This window comes from Acinonyx jubatus, chromosome A2 (assembly GCF_027475565.1).
Source record: "Acinonyx jubatus isolate Ajub_Pintada_27869175 chromosome A2, VMU_Ajub_asm_v1.0, whole genome shotgun sequence".
NCBI classification, from domain to species: domain Eukaryota; kingdom Metazoa; phylum Chordata; class Mammalia; order Carnivora; family Felidae; genus Acinonyx; species Acinonyx jubatus.
The window spans coordinates 6,376,154-6,398,214 of NC_069383.1; the positions used below are offsets into that span (position 1 = coordinate 6,376,154).

At 41.0% G+C, this 22,061-nt stretch overlaps 1 protein-coding gene across 1 annotated transcript in view; it reads left to right on the forward strand.

Annotated features, from left to right (window-relative positions):
• The first annotated feature begins 5,191 nt into the window (after nucleotides 1–5,191).
• LOC106984198 (uncharacterized) overlaps nucleotides 5,192–22,061 on the forward strand; it is a 32,075-nt gene continuing 15,205 nt past the window's right edge. Inside the window, 6 exon segments of the mRNA XM_053217780.1 lie at nucleotides 5,192–6,147; nucleotides 6,684–7,572; nucleotides 8,469–8,476; nucleotides 8,900–8,964; nucleotides 19,366–19,588; nucleotides 19,591–19,897. Coding sequence (XP_053073755.1) covers nucleotides 6,129–6,147; nucleotides 6,684–7,572; nucleotides 8,469–8,476; nucleotides 8,900–8,964; nucleotides 19,366–19,588; nucleotides 19,591–19,897 — 1,511 coding nt within the window. The 5' untranslated portion in view covers nucleotides 5,192–6,128.

Sequence of the window (22,061 nt, forward strand, 5' to 3'; positions counted from 1 at the left end):
TTCCCACCAACAGTGCAAGAGGGTTCCCGTTTCTCCACATCCTCTCCAGCATCTATAGTCTCCTGATTTGTTCATTTTGGCCACTCTGACTGGCGTGAGGTGATATCTGAGTGTGGTTTTGATTTGTATTTCCCTGATAAGGAGCGACGTTGAACATCTTTTCATGTGCCTGTTGGCCATCCGGATGTCTTCTTTAGAGAAGTGTCTTTTCATGTTTTCTGCCCATTTCTTCACTGGGTTATTTGTTTTTTGGGTGTGGAGTTTGGTGAGCTCTTTATAGATTTTGGATACTAGCCCTTTGTCCGATATGTCATTTGCAAATATCTTTTCCCATTCTGTTGGTTGCCTTTTAGTTTTGTTGGTTGTTTCCTTTGCTGTGCAGAAGCTTTTTATCTTCATAAGGTCCCAGTAATTCACTTTTGCTTTTAATTCCCTTGCCTTTGGGGATGTGTCGAGTAAGAGATTGCTACGACTGAGGTCAGAGAGGTCTTTTCCTGCTTTCTCCTCTAAGGTTTTGATGGTTTCCTGTCTCACATTCAGGTCCTTTATCCATTTTGAGTTTATTTTTGTGAATGGTGTGAGAAAGTGGTCTAGTTTCAACCTTCTGCATGTTGCTGTCCAGTTCTCCCAGCACCATTTGTTAAAGAGTACTGTCTTTTTTCCATTGGATGTTCTTTCCTGCTTTGTCAAAGATGAGTTGGCCATACGTTTGTGGGTCTAGTTCTGGGGTTTCTATTCTATTCCATTGGTCTATGTGTCTGTTTTCGTGCCAATACCATACTGTCTTGATGATAACAGCTTTGTAGTAGAGGCTAAAGTCTGGGATTGTGATGCCTCCTGCTTTGGTCTTCTTCAAAATTACTTTGGCTATTCGGGGCCTTTTGTGGTTCCATATGAATTTTAGGATTGCTTGTTCTAGTTTCGAGAAGAATGCTGGTGCAATTTTGACTGGGATTGCTTTGAATGTGTAGATAGCTTTGGGTAGTATTGACATTTTGACAATATTTATTCTTCCAATCCATGAGCAGGGAATGTCTTTCCATTTCTTTATATCTTCTTCAATTACCTTCATGAGCTTTCTATAGTTTTCAGCATACAGATCTTTTACATCTTTGGTTAGATTTATTCCTAGGTATTTTATGCTTCTTGGTGCAATTGTGAATGGGATCAGTTTCTGTATTTGTCTTTCTGTTGCTTCATTATTAGTGTATAAGAATGCAACTGATTTCTGTACATTGATTTTGTATCCTGCAACTTTGCTGAATTCATGTATCAGTTCTAGCAGACGTTTGGTGGAGTCTATCGGATTTTCCATGTATAATATCATGTCATCTGCAAAAAGCGAAAGCTTGACTTCATCTTTGCCAATTTTGATGCCTTTGATTTTCTTTTGTTGTCTGATTGCTGATGCTAGAACTTCCACCACTATGTTAAACAACAGCGGTGAGAGTGGACATCCCTGTCGTGTTCCTGATCTCAGGGAAAAAGCTCTCAGATCTTCCCCGTTGAGGATGATGTTAGCTGTGGGCTTTTCATAAATGGCTTTTATGATCTTTAAGTATGTTCCTTCTATCCCGACTTTCTCAAGGGTTTTTATTAAGAAATGGTGCTGGATTTTGTCAAAGGCCTTTTCTGCATCGATTGACAGGATCATATGTTTCTTCTCTTTTTTTTTGTTAATGTGATGTATCACGTTGATTGATTTGGGAATGTTGAACCAGCCCTGCATCCCAGGAATGAATCCCACTTGAACATGGTGAATAATTCTTTTTATATGCCATTGAATTCGATTTGCTAGTATCTTATTGAGAATTTTTGCATCCATATTCATCAGGGATATTAGCCTGTAGTTCTCTTTTTTTACTGGGTCTCTGTCTGGTTTAGGAATCAAAGTAATACTGGCTTCATAGAATGAGTCTGGAAGTTTTCCTTCCCTTTCTATTTCTTGGAATAGCTTGAGAAGGATAGGTATTATCTCTGCTTTAAACGTCTGGTAGAACTCCCCTGGGAAGCCATCTGGTCCTGGACTCTTATTTGTTGGGAGATTTTTGATAACTGATTCAATTTCTTTGCTGGTTATGGGTCTGTTCAAGCTTTCTATTTCCTCCTTATTGAGTTTTGGAAGAGTGTGGGTGTTTAGGAATTTGTCCATTTCTTCCAGGTTGTCCAATTTGTTGGCATATAATTTTTCATAGTATTCCCTGATAATTGTTTGTATTTCTGAGGGATTGTTTGTAATAATTCCATTTTCATTCATGATTTTATCTATTTGGGTCATCTCCCTTTTCTTTTTGAGAAGCCTGGCTAGTGGTTTGTCAATTTTGTTTATTTTTTCAAAAAACCGACTCTTGGTTTCGTTGATCTGCTCTACAGTTTTTTTAGTTTCTATATTGTTTATTTCTGCTCTAATCTTTATTATTTCTCTTCTTCTGCTGGGTTTAGGCTGCTTTTGCTGTTCTGCTTCTATTTCCTTTAGGTGTGCTGTTAGATTTTGTATTTGGGATTTTTCTTGTTTCTTGAGATAGGCCTGGATTGCAATGTATTTTCCTCTCAGGACTGCCTTCGCTGTATCCCAAAGCGTTTGGATTGTTGTATTTTCATTTTCGTTTGTTTCCATATATTTTTTAATTTCTTCCCTAATTGCCTGGTTGACCCACTCATTCGTTAGTAGGGTGTTCTTTAACCTCCATGCTTTTGGAGGTTTTCCAGACTTTTTCCTGTGGTTGATTTCAAGCTTCATAGCACTGTGGTCTGAAAGTATGCATGGTATAATTTCAATTCTTGTAAACTTATGAAGGGCTGTTTTGTGACCCAGTATATGATCTATCTTGGAGAATATTCCATGTGCACTTGAGAAGAAAGTATATTCTGTTGCTTTGGGATGCAGAGTTCTAAATATATCTGTGAAGTCCATCTGATCCAACAAACATTTTTTTTTGAAAGTGATCTCTGCACCCAATGTGGGGCTAGAACTCATGAACGTGGGATCAAGAGATGCATGCTGTATTGACAGAGCTAGCCAGGCATCCCACAGTCTGAGTAGTTTCTGATAGAATCCTCAATTTCTAGTATGACTAGATAGTCTAGGATCCACTTGCACATTTCTTGGCCCAGATCTGGAATCGGTACCTTCTCCTAAGAGTCCTAATGTTTTTGGTGGGAAATGGCATTTGAAGGGCACAGTATGGGCGCTAAGGGTGTTCATTGCCACTGGTCTTGTCCTTGGGCTTCAAAAGTACACATGTGCACAAAAAGCTAAGAATAGGACAGGATTCCTGAAAACAATTTAAGATTTTCTTGACGTTTTTCCCCCTATTTGGCCTTACACTCTATTCCATTAGGACAATAGCCAATGAAGCAACTGCATTTTCAAGTTTCTTGGACCAATTCTTTGTGTGGTTTGTCTATTACTCCAAATACTATGTATTTCATTTGCTTTTGATTTTTACCAGTTATCTTAAAATATAGTTTTTGTTTATACTTATGTAAGATATTTACAGATATTCCTCACTATTCGCAAGCAGAATGTTCCTATGAAATCCTTTATGAAACAAAATGACATAAAGGAGAGAAGCAATTACTATCAATGTACATGGAAAAAGGGTGCGCATTCCCAGATCTCCCCCAAATAACCTCCCTTATGTGTTTTTGATACTTTTAGACACAACTTGTTAACAGATGCACAAATTCAATTGAGAGAAAGCCCACGCGCTCATCTGGCTCACAGCTCTGTTGGCTGGATAGTGAACCCCTGTGTGAGGTTCCCGGGGAAGGTGATTGGCAGCTGGCGTGGATAAGGGCCCACTCGGCCTCTCCATTAGCTCAACTGGCTGTAAAACAAATGCGGAACGCTGTATTCGTGTTCAGCTTTTTTTTGTAGAAATGAAAAATCCTCTTTGAATGTATGTCAGCCAGCAGCAGCAGGTACACATGTAGGTATTTCATAAAGGAAAAGAGCTGTAATTCCAACCCTCAAAAAGAAGGAAGTACATGCTTTCAAGACAAATCTATGAAATCGAAGTATATTCAAAGCAGTTTCCAGCTTCTACCCTGTCCCCCGCCTTATTCCTCCCATCCCTCTGTCAGTAACTTTTTTGGTGACGGTTCAGATGATGTGCCATTGCTTTTTCATGTGCATGAATTATATGTTGTATTTTGTACCTACAGTTCATGTTCCTCCCCATTAGAGAAATGACAGTAAACTAAATATTATTTTCTTCACTTTGCCTTTTTTTTTTTGCTTTATGAAATATCCTGGAGATCTCTCCATCCGGGCATAGAGAGGTATTTCTTATTCCTTTCTACAGTTGGATAATACATCGCTGTGTGTATGTACCTTGGTTTATTCAATCAGACTAGTGGGCATTTGGTAGATTTTTGGTCTTTAATTACTACAAATAGTGACACAGAGAATGAAATATGCCTAATCTTTTCCTGTGTTTTTGTCAGTGTAGCTCTGGGATATAAGGACGGGGAACTTCTTCCTCTACCCTTCAAGGTCTTCCAGCTGCACTAAGAATTACATTCACTTGAGGCAGATTAACAAGAGAAAAAAAAAAAGCAGTGTGCACAGATGCTCAGTAATGAAACTAAGACCAAGAGAGATGATCAAGGCAGGCAGTTTTTATACTTTTTAGGCAAAGAGACGATGGATCTGTGAGGGATTGACAAAACAAGGAAAACTTAACTTTGGGAGCATCTGTTAGGCAGGAATTCTAAAGAGACTTTGGGCTGGAGGAGTAAATTAGTAGAAAGTAGTGGGCTGTTTATACAGTCTTCTTGGCTCTAAATCTCCCATCCCTGGACATATGAGTGTCTCTTTACCTCCTGCGACAGGAAGGGCACCTTTTACACGGGAGATTTTTTTCCTGCTTGCAGGGGGACAGAAGAGGGTCTTAGTAAACTTCCAATATAGTCTGTATCTTAAGGTACTTTTATATGAAATAGTATGCCAAAGTTGCACGTTTAGGGGTGACCTGCCCTTGACCACTACAGGCATAAATCCTAAAATTGGGACTCACAATCCAAGAATAAATGTATATGTAATTTGTATGATATTGCTAATTTCTCCCCTGTAGGTTTTAGACTGTTTTTAAATTTCATTAGCCGTGGAGAAGAGAACCTGTTTCCTCTAAACCTTTACCGACTGATTATAGCAGCAAATTTTTGCACTTTTGCCAAATCTGTAAGTGGAGAAATAGTATCTCAGTGTAATTTTAATTTGTTATATTTACTTTTTTTCTTTTCCTATGTTGGGTTTATTTTTCTCTACTTTAAGTGAGTGTTCATATATTTTTACATAGTTGAGAAGCATTGACATTTCTTTTTTTTCTTTCAACTGTTTATTCATATATCTTGCCTCATTTTCTATTGAGCTATTGGACATTTGTCTCTGTATTAAGTATTCTTTGTATAAGAGGAGAATTAACCCTCTTTGATATAGTCTGACATTCGCATTTTAATTGTCCGTGGTGTTCGTTGTCTCCCATGGTCTTTTACATGTTTATGTAGTCAGATGTATGAATCCTTTTCCTTACAACCTTTCAAATCTTAGAAAGAGTTGCCCCGCCCCTAGGTTACAAAAGATTGGTCTGAGTTTCTTCTAGTATTTAGGTGGATTGATTTTTAGTATTATGTTTCTAATGTATTTAGCATGTGAATGGCATGAAGATGTGGGTGCAGTTTTGTCTTTTTCTGTGTGGTTTTGTAGTTATCCCAATGCTGGTTATTAGTCCATCTTTCTCCCCATTGCTGTGAGATGCTGTCTTACGGAAGATAAATGCCTTACGATACAATTGAACTGGATACTCATGAATATAGTAGACCAATTTGGTCTATTTCTGAATTGTCTGTTTTTGTTTTCCATTCTGTCTCTGTTCACACACATGTCCTACTGCCTTAATTATAGGGGCTAAAATATTTTACTATCTGGTACAGCTGGCCCTCCCTCATCGTTCTTCTCTTTGTTGACTCTACAGGCTAATTTTCTTTCTTCATTCATCCAAATGAAATTTATAGTCAACTATTTTAGCTGCAGAGAAAAAAATGGTGACAAATTTTTTACAATTTATATTTCTATAAAATCACATTAAAGAAGTATCTATTAAAATAGCGTTGAATTTGGGGAAATGTCTGTTCTGCATCAAAGTATTTTTCTTCTTAAATCTACTAAACGGGATGTGTTGTAACAATCCATTTTCTCATATTCAACCACCCTACTATTTCTCAAATAAATCACATTTAATTGTGGGGTATTACTTTTTAGTGTCTGACAATTTATTTGGGATTTTTGAGGTAGTATTCGCAAATGAGACATGTCTGTAGCTTTATTTATTGGTTAAATCTTTGTTAGCCTTTGGGATCAATATAATATTTATGTCATAGAAAGAACTGGAAAGATTTCCTTCTGTTTTAAGTCATCAGGAATAGTTTAAGAAAGGGTAAGTGAGATCCCCATGAAACCATCTGGACCTGATACTCTTTTGTAGGGGAACTCTTTAACTACTTTGTTGTTTTTCCATGGTGATTGAATTGTTTCATTATTCTATCTTTATGGGACCTACATGGATAGTAGACTACTGCAGGATTTCAGAGAGGAATACATAGGTCATAAGAGCGAGGTGATTCTTTCCACTTACCTTCTTTGACTCTTTTTCTTCTCCTTCCTTTCCTTTACACCACAGAGACTCCTGGTAGTGACATGGCGGATCCTCAGGACAACACTCTGAGGATTATTCTGGTGGGGAAAACTGGAAGTGGGAAGAGCGCAACGGCCAACACCATCCTGGGGAGTAGAGTCTTTGACTCTAGAATTGCTGCCCATGCTGTCACTCCCAAGTGTCAAAAAGCATCCAAGGAATGGAAGGGGAGGAAACTTGTTGTTGTTGACACCCCAGGGCTCTTTGACCCCAAGGAGACCCTGTATACCACATGCAGGGAATTCAGCCAGTGTGTCCTCTACTCCTGTCCTGGGCCCCACGCCATCATCTTGGTCCTCCAGGTGGGCCGCTACACGGAGGAAGAGCAGAAGACCGTGGCATTGATCAAGACTGTCTTTGGGAAGCCAGCCTTGAAGCACATGATCGTGTTGCTCACTCACAAAGATATCTTGGAGGAGAAGAGCCTGAGTGACTTCTTAGCAGATTCAGATGTGAAGCTAAGAAACATCATCAGCGAGTGTGGGAACCGCTACTGTGCCTTCAACAACAGAGCTTCAGAGGCCGAGAAGGAAGCTCAAGTGCAGGAGCTGGTGGAGCTGATAGAGGAGATGGTGCGGAGCAACGGAGGGGCTTACTTTACCGATGCCATTTACAAGGACACAGAGAAGAGGCTGAAGCAACGGGAAGAATACCTGAAGAAGATCTACACCGATCAATTAAATAATGAAATTAAACTAGTAGAAAAGGAATATGCTGATAAATCACAGGAAGAACGGGAGGAAAAAATAAAATGGCTAAATATGAAGTATGCTGAACAAATAAAAAATATCAGGGAAGAAGCTGGGATGGAATTATTTAGAGATGGTTCAAATGGGATTATGAGCATGCTTTCAAAAATATGGCAGATGTTTTGGTAGTAAAGACCATTTCGTTTTTTCTTCTGAATTTATGATGATTTGCGATAGTGGTAGATTGTAGTTTCCATAGATAGCTGTGACAGTAGCTTCTACTTATTCTTCCTTTAATCTGACCCTGTTACTCCTGCCACTGAGTTGCGGGGCCTGTGTCCTCTACCTTGGAACTGGGCAGATCTGGGACTGTTTCAATTAATAGCAGATGGTTGAAGCAACACCTTGTGACTCTAAGGTTACATGTGGGCAATGCTTCCTTGCCCTGTTGGGGTTCTTGCCCTTGGAACTTGACTGTCATGTTGTGAGAAAGCCCAGGTGGCCTCTTGAGAGGCCCCCACGCAGAGGGCCTGAAGTCACTGGCCCACTTCCCAGCTCACCTTTCATTTGTGACTCAGACCAACTTGCACACCATGCAAGTGAGGCAACACAGAAGTGGGCCCTCTGGCTACCCCGCCATCTCAGACGAAGTTGCAGAAAGCAAAGATGATCCATTCCCATTGAGTCCTGCCCAAATTTCAGCTTTATGAGAACAAATAAATGATGGGTTTTGTTTTTAACCACTGAGCTTCAGAATGGTTTGTTATGCAGCGAGCACTAACCAGAATGAAGCCTCTTCCCAGCTCTCAGTCCCTACCGCCTCCCCTTGCCACCTGTCCCTCTTCACACAAAGTTGGCATAATCAGGCAATGGCATATAGAGTTCAAAGACTCAGGAAAATTCAAATCAGAAATCCTGCACATGTTAAGTGTCTGAACCACTGGTCACATGTGTCGTTGCACTGCATGGTCACAAGTACTTTTTAGGGAGGTACCAGGTTTTTCTGGAAAGATTGTTCTGTGGTTCATGGAGACCTGAAAGTCACAGGATTCTCTTATTGTGTTTCTCTTTTCTGTTTTAGGGACCTTCGTAACTTAAAATGTCTCCACTTGTATCTGAAAAATCCCATCTGGGCCACATAGTTTTTTTTTGCCTCTGCAGAATCACACTTCACCCTAGCTCTTTGCCCTCTGAGGCTGATCTATTTGCACTACATCGGTGGGATCTCTTGCTCTCTGACTTCTGCCTGGCTGGCCAATGGGAAGTCCAAGTCAGAGGCCCTGTGGAAGTAGAAAAGCAAGGCTGGGGTATCCATTCTCCCACCTCTATCTCTGCAGGGCCATCTCTGACTAACTGCAGTCCTACGCCAAAGGTCACAGCTCCTCCCTTGGTGGCCTTTCTACCCAACTCTTCTTCTGAATTCCAGTGTTCGTTCACCCCTTCAGGTGGGATTTAATTTTCTTATCAATACTATCACCGTCCCTGTGGTTTCCAAATTCCCTGTGTCCACAGTGTGTAAGAGGCCCCTTCTCTACACTTTCTCCAAGTACCTAATGAGAGCAGACTATCTTTTTCCTGTGAGAATCTGATTGATAAATCTTACGGTACGCAGTTCTCTATCAGAACATTTTTATTGTTGTTGATGGTTTTTCATTCCCTCCAGTGCTTGTTTGCTGACACCAGAAAAATCTCTCCTTACCCTTCCATTCTGTGACATTTGCAGTAAGTAGATGAAAGGTTCTGTCTTGCTAAAATAATAGAGACACTTCAAACTTAGATGGGTGACTCTCAGTTACTCCCAAGGATTGCAGACATCCAAAATCCAAATTATTAGAATTTTTATTTGTCCTTTGTTTTGTCTGTGAACATGACTGAGAGTATTTACCATATCAGTGACTTTTCGGGAGATGGATTAGAGATTAACTCTGGAAAATTTAAGATTCTAAATACACGCTCATTCTAAGATTCATCACAAGTATTCAGAATGCAGTAAAAACACGGAAGAAAAAATCCTCTCCTGAGAAAACATGTGTCAAATGACAAAGTGAGACCAAAGTACGCTTTGCCATCATGCACTTCTTATGTTCAAAAGTACTTCCTTGCAAGTGACTCATCTGTGTGATAGTATGTCTAGAGAGCAAAGTATTCCTGCCCTGCCCTTTTTCATTTCAGAGTCGTTTAAAAGATATTTTCCCCCAGAGATATGCAGAAGCATTCTTAATACAATTAACCTGTGTTCAGGCCATTTGAATGTGCAGCTTATGTAAGCTGATTTCTTTTCTCCCAACCTTAGATTCTTTTTTGGAAGGTAAGACATAACCAGAGAAACAACGAGTAAATCAAATAAATCATTATCTCTTCACTTGACAATCAAAATATTGCTCACTCACTTCTCTTAACATATTTTATATTCCAGTTTTCTCTGAATGTGGTTCTATTTCAGTGCTGAAGACTGTGGAATTTCCAGCGTTTAATGTGTGCATGATCCCCTTTGTTGAAATATGTGATCGTCATGACTCATGATGGGGCATTTACATTAGGATTTATAGAGGAAGACCTAAGGAAAGATTTAGTGTATGAAGTCTACTGTGAAGGATGTGTATGATGTGTCCATGTGGGTGATGGGTACGATGGTCATGCATCTATTCAGAAACAGGAAATTTCAGGGTGACAGGTAAGATTTTCAGGGGAAGGATAGAGTCAGGAGCAACAGTGTTCAGTTAGGTTTGTGACAAGTTCAATACCAGATGTCAAAGTTAGGGTCCAATGTAAATGACCTGCATGAACGTAAAAGTTAATGGGTCAGAAGGCTATATCAAAGGCTCGGGGTAACATAAATATCTTCCTTAATATCAGTTGAATCTTTACTAATTGCCAATACCCCGCAGTTCAAAGGTATATGCTAGAAGATCCATATAGGATGCCCAAAGGAAGAAGCAAGAACCAGTTTTGTGAGGTTTAGTCCTTCAACTAATTTCATAGATATTTGAAGGGGTCAAGAGGAAAGGACCTTTTGTTAGGTTTTACCATGTAAATAATCTCTACACCCAACATGGGGCTCCAACTCGTGACCATGAGATCAAGAGTCGCATGCTCTTCCAAATGATCCAGTCAGGCATCCCAAGAGGAAAGGACTTTTTAAACGAGAACATTTAATTTATAGGGACAATGACAAATTAGTATTGGCCAATTCTTGGAGTTCATCTGTGGCAGAATCGTCTCCCCAGGGCAGAGGGTGGCCCAGGTGTAACCGTATGACTATATAAGGGAGGCCCCACAGGGAATCGTCTCTGCGTGCCATGTGCAGAGAGATGGAGGTTCTCTCTCTCCTGAAACCTAGTGAGGCGGCCTCTGGAGTTTGATACTGCCAGAGGGGTGTGGGTGGTGTACATTAAGAGACTTGTTGTTTGTCCTTCGGAGCTTGGCTTTGCTGCCTGGTGGTCATGGGATACATGAAGGTTGTTGCTTTGCTCTGTGGAGGGAGCAGAATACCCATGGTGGTGGAGGTCTTGGACGTAGTCAGAACTTTCACTAACAGGGGGGCAAAAGTATGTGTTCTTCATATATCAAATGGGGCCACATGGAGGGAGGCACCCAAAGCCAGTTTGAAGGGGACTTGCCCAGGGGCCCAGCAGGGATCCCAGCAGCTTGTATGTGCATCAGAGTTCTGGAAGTCTGGCACTAGGAGCAGACGTTGAAGCAAGTGATGGGAGAGGAGAGAGTGGCCTTCTGTTGGGCTTATGATTTCAGATTCCCAGAGGAGACTCTGAAGGCTATTAACAGTGTTCCACGGGGAAAAGAGCCACTAAGAATGCTGCCACTGTCCCCCCACCAAGGCCAGACTACACTTGACTCATCTTCAGTGTTTCTGCCTCTTCTCCAGCCCATGAAGAATCAGAGCCAAGGCAAGGACAGGAGGAGAATGGCAGCGTGGGGAGAGCTCTAAGCAGCCCTGTCTACACTGCAGGTTCTTCTCTGGGAGCAGGCACATGCCAGGGATGCCAGGGACAGTAGAAGATTTACCCTTTAGCAATATTTTTTGAAAAGTTTTTGTATATATATATATATATATATATATATATATATATATATATATAGCTAACTTGACAATTGTCAATAAATTGTCAAGTTAGCTAACATACAGTGTATACAGTGTCCTCTTGGTTTTGGGGGCAGATTCCTATGATTCGTCACTTACATACAGCATCCAGTGCTCATCCCAACAAGTGCCCTCCTCAATGCCCATCACCCATTTTCCCCCCTCCACCACCCCCCATCAGCCCTCAGTTCATTCTCTGTATTTAAGAGTCTCTTATGGTTTGCCTCCCTCTCTGGTTGAAATTATTTCTTCCCTTCCCTTCCCCCATGGTCTTTTGTTAAGTTTCTTAAGGTCCACATATGAGTGAAAACATATGACATCTGTCTTTCTCTGACTGACTTATTTCACTTAGCATAATACCCTCCAGTTCCATCCATGTTGTTGCAAAAGGCAGGATTTCATTCTTTCTCATTGCTAAATAGTATTCCATTGTATATATAAACCACATCTTTATCCACTCTTCTGTTGATGGACATTTGGGCTCTTTCCATAATTTGGCTATTGTTGAAAGTGCTACTATAAATATTGGGGTACATGTTCCCCTGTGAATCAGCCCTCCTGTATCCTTTGGATAAATTCTGAGTAGTGCTATTGCTGGGTTGTAGGGATGTTCCATTTTAATTTTTTGGGGAACCTTCATAATGTTTTCCAGAGCGGCTGCACCAGTTTGCATTCCCACCAACAGTCAAGAGAGTTACCGTTTCTCTACATCCTCGCCAACATCTTTTGTTTCCTGAGTTGTTAATTTTAGCCACTCTGACCGGTGTAAGGTGGCATCTCAATGTGGTTTTGATTTGTATTTCCCTGATGATGAGTGACGTTGAACATCTTTGCATGTGTCTGTTGGCCATTTGGATGTCTTTTTTGGAAAAGTGTCTATTCATGTTGTCTGCCCATTTCTTCACTGGGTTATTTGTTTTTTTGGGTGTTGAGGTTGGTAAGTTCTTTATAGATTTTGGATACTAACCCTTTATTTGATATGTCACTTTTAAATATCTTCTCCCATTGCATTGGTTGCCTTTTTGTTTTGTTGATTGTTTCCTTTGCAGTGCAGAATCTTTTTATCTTGATGAGGTCCCAAGAGTTCATTTTTTCTTTTATTTCCCTTGCCTTCGGAGATGGGTCGAGCAAGAAATTGCTGGGGCTCAGGTCAAAGAGGTTATTGCCTGTTTTCTCCTCTAGGGTTTTAATGGTTTCTTCATTGATTTTTTTTGCCCAGACGATCTGTCCATTGTTGTAAGTGGAGAATTAAAGTTTCCTCCAATTACAGAATTTCTATCGATAAGATCACTTATGTTAGTGATTAACTGATTTATCTATTTGGGTGCAATCAAGTTGGGAGCATAAACATTTACAATTGTTAGCTCTTCTTGATGTATAGACCCTGTAATTATGATATATTGCCCTTCTTCATGTCTTGTTACAGCCTTTAGATTAAAATCTAGTTCGTGTGATATAAGTATGGCTACCCCAGCTTTCTTTTGACTTTCAGTGGTATGATAGATGGTTTCCATCCCCTCACTTTCAATCTGAAAGTGTCCTCAGGTCTAAAATGGACCTCTTGTAGACAGCATATAGATGGATCTTGGTTTTGTTTTATCCATTCTGATATGTTATGTGTTTGATTGGGGCATTTAGTCCATTTACATTCAGAGTGATTATTGAAAGATATGGATTTAGTGTTTAGCCTGTGTTACCTGTAGGTTTCATGCTTGTGGTGATGTCTCTGGTCCTTTGTAGTCTTTGCAGCATTCCACTCACAGAGTCCCCCTAAGGATCTCTTGCAGAACTTGTTTAGTGTTCATGAATTCCTTCAGGTTTTGTTTGTCTGGGAAAGCCTTTATCTTTCCTTCTATCCTTAATGACAGCCTTGCTGGATAAAGGATTCTTGGCTGCATATTTTTCTTATTCAGCACATTGAATATTTCCTGTCACTCCCTTCTTGCCTGCCAAGTTTCATTGGATAGGTCTGCTTCTACCTTTATGTGTCTACTCTTGTAGGTTAAGGCCCATTTGTCCCTGGATGCTTTCAGAATTTTCTCCTTATCTTTGTATTTTGCCAGTTTCACTATGATATTCTGTGGAGAAGATCTATTCTTGTTAAATCTGAAAGGAGTTCTCTTTGTCTCCTGGATTTGGATGTCCATTTCCTTCCCCAGATAAGGGAAGTTCACAGCTATAATTTGTTCAAGTAAACCTTCTTCCCTTTTTCTCTCTCTTTTCTTCTTCTTCTTCTGGAACTCTTATGATATGGATATTATTATGTTTCATTGAATCTCCTCGTTCTCTATTTCTCCCCTCTGGGTCTAGTATGTTCTTATCTCTCTTTTTCTTGGTTTCATCATTTTCCATAATTTTGTCTTCTACTTCCCTTAATCTACCCTTTGCCTCCTTCATCCTTGCTGTCACTGCATCTAGTTTATTTTTCACCTCATTTACAGCATTTCTTAATTCGATGTGACTATTTCTTAGTTCCTTGATCTCTGTGGCAATAGATTCTCTTCTGTCTTCTATGCTTCTTTCAAGCCCAGCAATATGACTATTATTCTAAATTCTTGCTCAGTTATATTGCTTATATCTGTTTTGAGGAATTCTCTAGCTGTCATTTCCTTCTGGAGTTTCTTTTGACGAGAATTCTTCCATTTCATCATTTTGCCTAGTTTTCTGTCCCTTATGTGTTTTAATAGCTTCTTATGGGTCTTGACCCAGTTCTGGCGTACTGTCACTCCAGGGTATCGTCACAAAGGGCCTCTGCATGGCGGGGGTTCCTCCAGTGTCCTTTGTCCTTGGAATCGCTATTTGCCTTCTTCCCACAGCACTCAAGGGAGGGGATTGCTCTCTCCACCTGTGCCTGGGAGCTGGCTACAGAGCTTGGGCTGGCTCCCCTCCTCCCCGGGTACACAAAGAGGCCGGAGAAAGCCCTGTAGTTAAAAATTGGTTCTTTCTCCATTTTGTCTGTTCCCAACCCATGTTTAATCTCTTGTCCAAATACAACCTTCCACTTCTGCAACCTCTCTTTCGCTTTCTTTTGTCTTTCTGCAGAAGGGGATCCCTCCCCTCCTTTCCTACGCTGCCTTTTTTATCTCTCCCAGTTTGAAATCATGCATCTATGGCCCATCACATTGTCCCCATGGGCCCCTGGAGATGTTTCTGTCACTCTGTAGCCTGGATTCCTGGATTTCAAGCCTTCTCGCCTCAATACTTCTGTGTTTGAGGGACGAGGGAACTTCAGATTCCCTTACTTCTCTGCCATGTTAACTCCTGAAAATTTTTTGAAGTGTTTATTTATTTGTGTGTGTGTGTGTGTGTGAGAGAGAGAGAGAGAGAGCATGAGCAGGGGCAGGGCAGAGAGAGAGGGAGACACAGAATCTGAAGCAGTCTCTAGGCTCCAAGCTGTCAGCACACAACCCAACGTGGGGCTCAAACCCATGGACCTCGAGATCATGACCTGAGCTGAAGTCAGACGCTCAGCTGACTGAGTCACCCAGGCGCCCCACCCCTCAGTGAAATTGAGAGTGTGATTATTACACTAGATGATTTGAGTACATGAATGTGACCAATAGTGATTGGAGAGGTTTTTGCTTAAGGCAGAACCTGTGTAAGGTTTCCTTCAGGTGGCATGGATGGAGCCAGTGTGAAGGGCCGATGGGAGGAAAGAATAAGTGCCTTCTCTCCCTGTCCTTGTGACATCCCTCTTATTTAATCACATAGTTGCACATAGGAGGACTTTGATGGAGAGGAGATTCCAGTAGAGAAGAACTCCAAGATCTTGCCCATCCTAATCCTGTAACTGAGGTGTGTGTTTCTTATGAGTGTAGCACTGGGAATCCAGGTGACAGGCACTTTGCTCATGCAGAGAACTGACAGGAAGTTCCTACATCCCACCAGGGAGGGACATTTATATGTAAATCACAGAGAATCTAGAGATTCAGAGAGGTGGAGTAAGGCCTCCAATATCTCAGGTGGGTCAGGGTCCCTCTGGGCCCTGGGCCTTACTTATTCAAGGTCAATCAGACCCAAGACTTGACCAGCTAAAAATCTGTGCCAAGGAGTGTCCACATCCTTGCGTCCGAGGAGAGGACAGGTGGTCAAGAGAGCACAGCAGTGAATGGACATGATCTTTACATCTGTGTGGGTAACTTTGCCGGCAAGCTTGTGGTGTGGCTGGGGCTAAATTTCTGAGTACACTTAGAGGCCACAACTTGGTCTTTTGAGAATGAATTTCATTTTTGACAATCTCAATCTGGTAAATAGGGTGAGTGACCAAAGCATGCTAGTGTTTGGAAGCAAAAAGAAGCTACACATTAGAGACTTGTCTTCCATTGTCGCCTTGAACTCTGAAGACGACTCTGCTGAGAGAGTTTCAGAGACGTTTTGAGTGATGAGCCCTGAAGATGCATATTCCAGAGCCAGCGATCATTTGCCAAAGTGCTGTGCACATAGTCCATGAACAACAACCCAGAGTGCATTTGTAATCATTTGTGAATGTGGATGTAAGGTTGCATAATTTCTGGCACGTTTTTAAAACAATGGTCTATGTTTATTTTATTGTATTTTATTTATTTATTTTCAGCATCGTCTATGTTTATAAACAAAAATACAAAGTGGAATATCTGAGGCAATTGTTCTGAAGTTCTTACTTCCTGTTAAGAAGTATCTTGATTATCTGAAATTCTTCCTAAGTTGGACTGCATTCTCTGGGGTTTGGGGTCAACAATTACCATGTTGCAGAAGGTGGCATTGATGGTAAGAAAACCTTCTCCTTAAGGACCTGAAACTCTGAATATAGGTCTGGCCACTCAAATGTTCACATCAGGAACAGTTTGCTGTGCATATTGTGCAGAGCACATAAATGGTGCCTAAGGGACAGGGGCAGGTGAGTGGTGCATGAAGAACTTTTGTGGCTGACGGATACATTCGCTATCTTGCTTGTTATGATGGTTTCACTGGTGTATACATAATTTAATTATGTGGAAAATGTTTGTATTTTCTATTTTAAATTGGACTGTCTTTGTATTAATGAATTTTCAGAGTTCTTGACACATTCTATTCTTTGTCAGATCTTTATCAAGTATATACACAAGTTCTTTCTTTATCTGATATGTGACTCACAAACATTTTCTTCCAGTTTGTAGATTGCTCTCTCTGCCCCTTCCTGCTCACGCTCTCTATCTCTCCCTCTCTCTCTCTCAAAATAAATGATTAACTTTGAAAAATCATGTAAATCTACCACAACTGATTATCCTAATTGCATCCAATTGTACCAAAATGCTGCAAGCTTCCACTGCAGAGCTGGGTTGGGGGTATGGACCTTGCACCTCAGTCTTGTGTGCTGTGAGGTGCTCACAATCCTATGTCACCGGAAGACAATACCAGAAGGAGATGCAGCAGGAAATGGTTGTGGTGAAGACAAGAAAGAAGTGTGGCTGTGCACCGGTAAATTGACAACAACCGTGCTTGTTCTTGTGAGAAAGTTCTGGGAACTGGGCCAATGTGGATTGTAGACTACAGACTTCCTGGGGACTGAGCTGTGAGGTGCATAGGAATCATCCTTTCTTCTCTTTACTATGTCATTTCTAATAAAGTGTTACAGATATTTTCAAATTCATGAGAGGGAGGACATGGGTTGAAAAAAGGTGTCAAATTATAAAACAGAGACAAGAAATGCATAAAGAAGCAGATATTGTCAAAAGGCAAAATGCAAAACCTTTGAGGCTTTGAGCTCCCAAAGATGCAGAAATAGACTCCATCTGTGGATGAGAAAAGTTATAAATTCATATCATAACGGGGCACGGACACAGGTAGGATGAGAGCTTGTAGCCAGTTTTAGATGATTGTAAATCATGTTGGGGCACCCGGGTGGCTCAGTGCGCTAGACGTCTTGATTTTAAAGTTAGACTCTTGATTTTGGCCTAGGTGATGATCTGATGGGTTGTGAGTTCAAGCCCTGTGTTGGGCTCTGCACCGACAGCCTGGAGACTGTTTGAGATTCTTTCTCTCCCTCTCTCTGCCCCTTCCTGCTCATGCTCTCTGTCTCTCTCTCTCTCTCTCCCTCTCTCTCTCCCTCTCTCTCTCAAAATAAATGAATAAACTTAAAAAAAATGATGTAAATCTACCATGATGGATTATCCTAAATGCATCCAATTGTACTAAAGTGCTGCAATTTTTCAGCTTCATTGAATTTTAATTTACATAAAATAAGATTCATCTCCTTTCAGTAGATTTAATCATCAATTGAAAAATATATCCAGCAAGTCTTGCTATTTCCCACTAGCCTATATATGTGTATATTGTCATAACATATATTCATTTTATTTTATCTGTTATCTTTTGATCCCTTCCCAGGTTTCACCAATCCCCTCAACCTGGGAACCATCAACCTGTTCTCTGTAACTGTGAGCTTGTCTTGTTTTTTATTTTTTAGATTCCATATATAAGGGAGATGGTAGAGTACTTGTTTTTCTCTGTCTGACTTATTTCACTGAGCATAATTCCCTTGACATCCATCCATGCTTTTGCAAATGGTAAGATTTGGGTTTTTTTTAATGGATGACTAATATCCAATTGTGTATATATGCCATGATTTCTCGGTCCATTTATCCATCAGTGGACACTTAGATTGTTTCCATATCCTGGCTATCGTAGGTAATGCTGCAATAAACATGGGAATGCAGATAACTTTTCCAGTTAGTGTTTTTTCCTTGGGATAAATACCCAGAAATGGCATTACTGAATCATATGATCATTTTTTAAAAAAAGTTTTTAATAAAATTTTTAATACTTATTTACTTTTGAGTCAGAGAGAGACAGAGCTAGAGCAGGGGTTTGGTAGAGAAAGAGAGAGACACAGAATCCCAAGCAGGCTCCAGGCTCTGAGATTTCAGCACAGAACCTGATTTGGTGCTCGAACTCATGAACTGTGATATCATGACCTGAGGTGAAGTTGGATGCTCAACTGACTGAGCCACGCAGGAGCCCCTCGTTTTTTTTTAGAGAGAGATAGAAAGAGAGAGGGACAGAGGGAGAGAGATTAAGAGAGAGAGGGAGAGAGAGAGAATCTTAAGCAGACTCCATGCTCAGCGTGTAGCCTATGTGGGACTCAATCGCACGACTCTGGGATCATGACCAGAGAGAATATCAAGAGTCCAACACTCAATCAATTGAGCCACCCAGGCGTTATTTTTCTTTCTTTTTTCTTTTTTCTTTTTTTTTTAGTATCAAGGGATTTTATAATAACTTTGAAGAAATGTCAGTAATTTATGACTATAATTCTGTAATGTCTTATTTTAGAATATAAAAAACTTCACTGGATTCTAAGCTAAGCTTTTAAACTTTAAAGTTAAATTAATTGTTCTCTCTCCTGTCGCAACCTGACAGGATGGTTGCACACACGAAATAGAAAAAGACACTTGGTCTTTCCACACAGGCATCCCTTTTGTACCCTACAAGGATGAGTTGGCTTGTGTAACCTGCCTAGCTGGCTTCTTAATCGGAGAAGAAAAGTTCCATTCTGAATATAAATGGGGGAGGGGAGTCTCCTACTGAGATGCCCCAAAGTCAGATTTTATGTTACTTGCTGCATTGCTCTTATGAGGAATAGCTACCAGCGGCAGCAGCTCAGAATTCTCTTTGTAAACTACAATATTTTGTTTCCTCTTCTGTGGGCTACTTACCGACAAAAAGTAAGAGTAAGAAGCTCCAGAAAATCCTGGAAAGTACTTGGGCATTCCCCAAGTATTGCAAGAGAACTTCAGGCTTTCTATAGACTTTGAATATGCTTCTCTAGAAGGGCCTTCTATAGAGTTCCTGGGAGTGCAGCAGTCACTTATGGGGCACCAGAGGAGGGGTGTGTGTGAGGGGAAATGGGGGGGCAGTGTAGAGGAAGCAGCAGGATTACCTCCTAATGCTGTGGATTTTGTTTCCTGATATCCCAGGGCTTAGAAACCAAGATGGCAGAGATTCACAGTTGAGACTTTTCTTAGTGGGTAAGATCGGAGCAGGCAAAAGTGCCATGGGCAACAGCACCCTTGGAGAGAAAGTGTTTCCTTCTAGAATTGCCACAACATCTGCCACCAAGACCTGTAAGAAAGGGAGCAGCAGGTGGCAGGTAAGAGAAAGTGTGTCATGGATATACCAGGCATTTTTGACACCGAGGCACAGGATGCTGACACCTGCAAAGAGTTTACTTGCTACATCTTCCTGACCTCCCCAGGACCTCACACCCTGCCCCTGATGGGACAGCTGGTCCCGTACATGCAGGAAGAGCACAAGGTTGGAGAAGATCCAGTAAATTTTGGACTCAGAGCTAGGAGGTACATGATTCTCTTTTTCACCCGGAAAGATGACTTGGATGGCATCAATTTCCATGATTACTTAGAGGAAGCACCCGAAGGCATCCGAGGGCTCGAGGGGTAGTTCCGTGATCGCTACTGCGTGTACAAGAATGGTGCGACAGGAGCTGAGCAGGAGGCCCAGAGAAGCCAACTGCTGGCCCCGGTCTAGCGCATTGTGGCCTAGAATGAAGGACGATGCTACACTAAGAAGATGTACCAAAAGGCCAAAGAGGAGATTCAGAAACAAATCCAAGAGATGCAAGAATTTTATGGAGCACAGCTAGAGAGACATAGAGTGCAGGTAAGAGAGGAGTTTGAAGAAAAAATCAGGAAGCTGGAGGATAAACTGGAGCGGCAGTAATGAAAGGAACAAATGGAGAGAGAATTGGCAGGGAAAGAGGCTTTCTATGCCCTAAAGCAGCAGAACGCCAGATATGAAGGTGAGACTCATTGCAGGAACCTTGAATTGATCATGGAAGCACTGCAGATAGTTTTTCCTGTTTTCTCTCACCTGTTTATGTAAGATTTACCTGAATGAAAAGATCTCCCTATTTCCTGCATATTTCCCGCTGGCCCTGCCCACTGTCTGCCACCCCCCCACCCAGCCCCCGCACCCCTGAACTCATTCACCAACCTTGGAGCACTCTCGCTTCTGTCTCTCAGACTCTCAGGACTAAGGGGTATAATCAGATTCACTGTTGGAGATTGGTAGATGCTTGATTGACTTAACAGGGGAGGGACGAATTCTCAATTTGTGGAACTCCAGAGTAGAAGGTATAAAGGTGACCCCAAACTTTGTCTATTTATCCCGAGAAAAATCTAGTTTCTTTCTAGATTGGTGGGTCTTCTCCCTCTGTTGCTTCTACTCACTTATTTTTCCTTTAGGACACAGTGATCACCTTCCCCCTATGATTTGTTAGAAAGACTTGTTCTTCGTGTTGGGTAATCTATCGGTGGAGATGTTTATAGAATTCTTTCCAGATGAATGGAAATTTATGTAGTAACAGTTTTACACAAGGATTCAAATTGTTCCTTATCAGCTGCCTACTGAAGGACAAAGAGTTGTTTAGAAAATAGACCTCTCAGAACTCAACTAAGTGAAATGCCAGAAAGAGCAGTTGAAAGACGGAGATTCAGCACAGAAGAGAACAACTGTTTGCTGTATTCAGATGTATGTATGGTAACTCTTTGACTGACCTCAATGCAATATATTTGCTGAATAACCAGTTCTCTTCTTTTCATGTGAAACTGTTGCCACTTCACCTCCATCACCTCAGACCTTCATTACTTACACCCCCTCCCAGTTGAATTGTTTGCTTGTATTAAAATAAAAATTTTCTCTTCTCTCATATTTCTATAAAATTGGAGTCCACTCTTTCTTGGAAAATACCTTTGCTATTTTTTATTACTTAATTTAAAATTAGTTAATTATTTATTTTGAGAGAAAGAGAGAGAGAGCATGAACAGGGGAGAGGCAGAGAGAGAAAGAATGCCAAGCAGCCTCCACACATCAGTGCAGAACCCGATACAGGGCTCAATCCTATGAACTGTGAGATCATGACCTGAGCCGAAACCAAGAGTCAGATGCTCAATGGACTGAGCCACTCAGGTGACCCCCTTTGTTATTTCTTCTAAGAACACTGAATTTTACCTTTTGGTAAAAGTTCAAGATGATTTTGGAGCCAGTTTTGGTTTACTCTCAGCACATCTCTCCTCCTTTTCCCTGGAAATTCCCAGCCACATACTCAACCCCTCTGCCAGTTAAACACTACCTTTTCCTTGGATTCATTAATTATTCACTGATAGATATTATGTGTAACCAAGGCTTCAGAGACCTTTCTGGTTTTCCTGGAGCAAAAATTGTCTTTAATATATGTATAACAATAAGAGGTGTCTCTACCCCTTTTCTACTTTTCTCCTGGGTACTTCTTACATTATCCATTCTAAGGTTTCCCAAAGTACATTTCCATGTTCTACCAATAAATCCCGGTGTAGACTGAACTTTTAATTAATCTCAAGCATTAGAGAAGCACAACACAAAGAAGCTCACAATCCTTTTAGAAATAGTCACTTAAGAGAAGGGGCCAAGATGGCAGAGTTTTGGAAGTTTTCTGCTTCTCTCATCCCTGAATTTCAGCTAGATCAGCACCAAAGCATTTTTAACACCTAGAAAATGTATCTGAGGATTAACATAACCATCTTCATAACTTGAGCCACAGAACTTCACAGGTATGCAGCATGG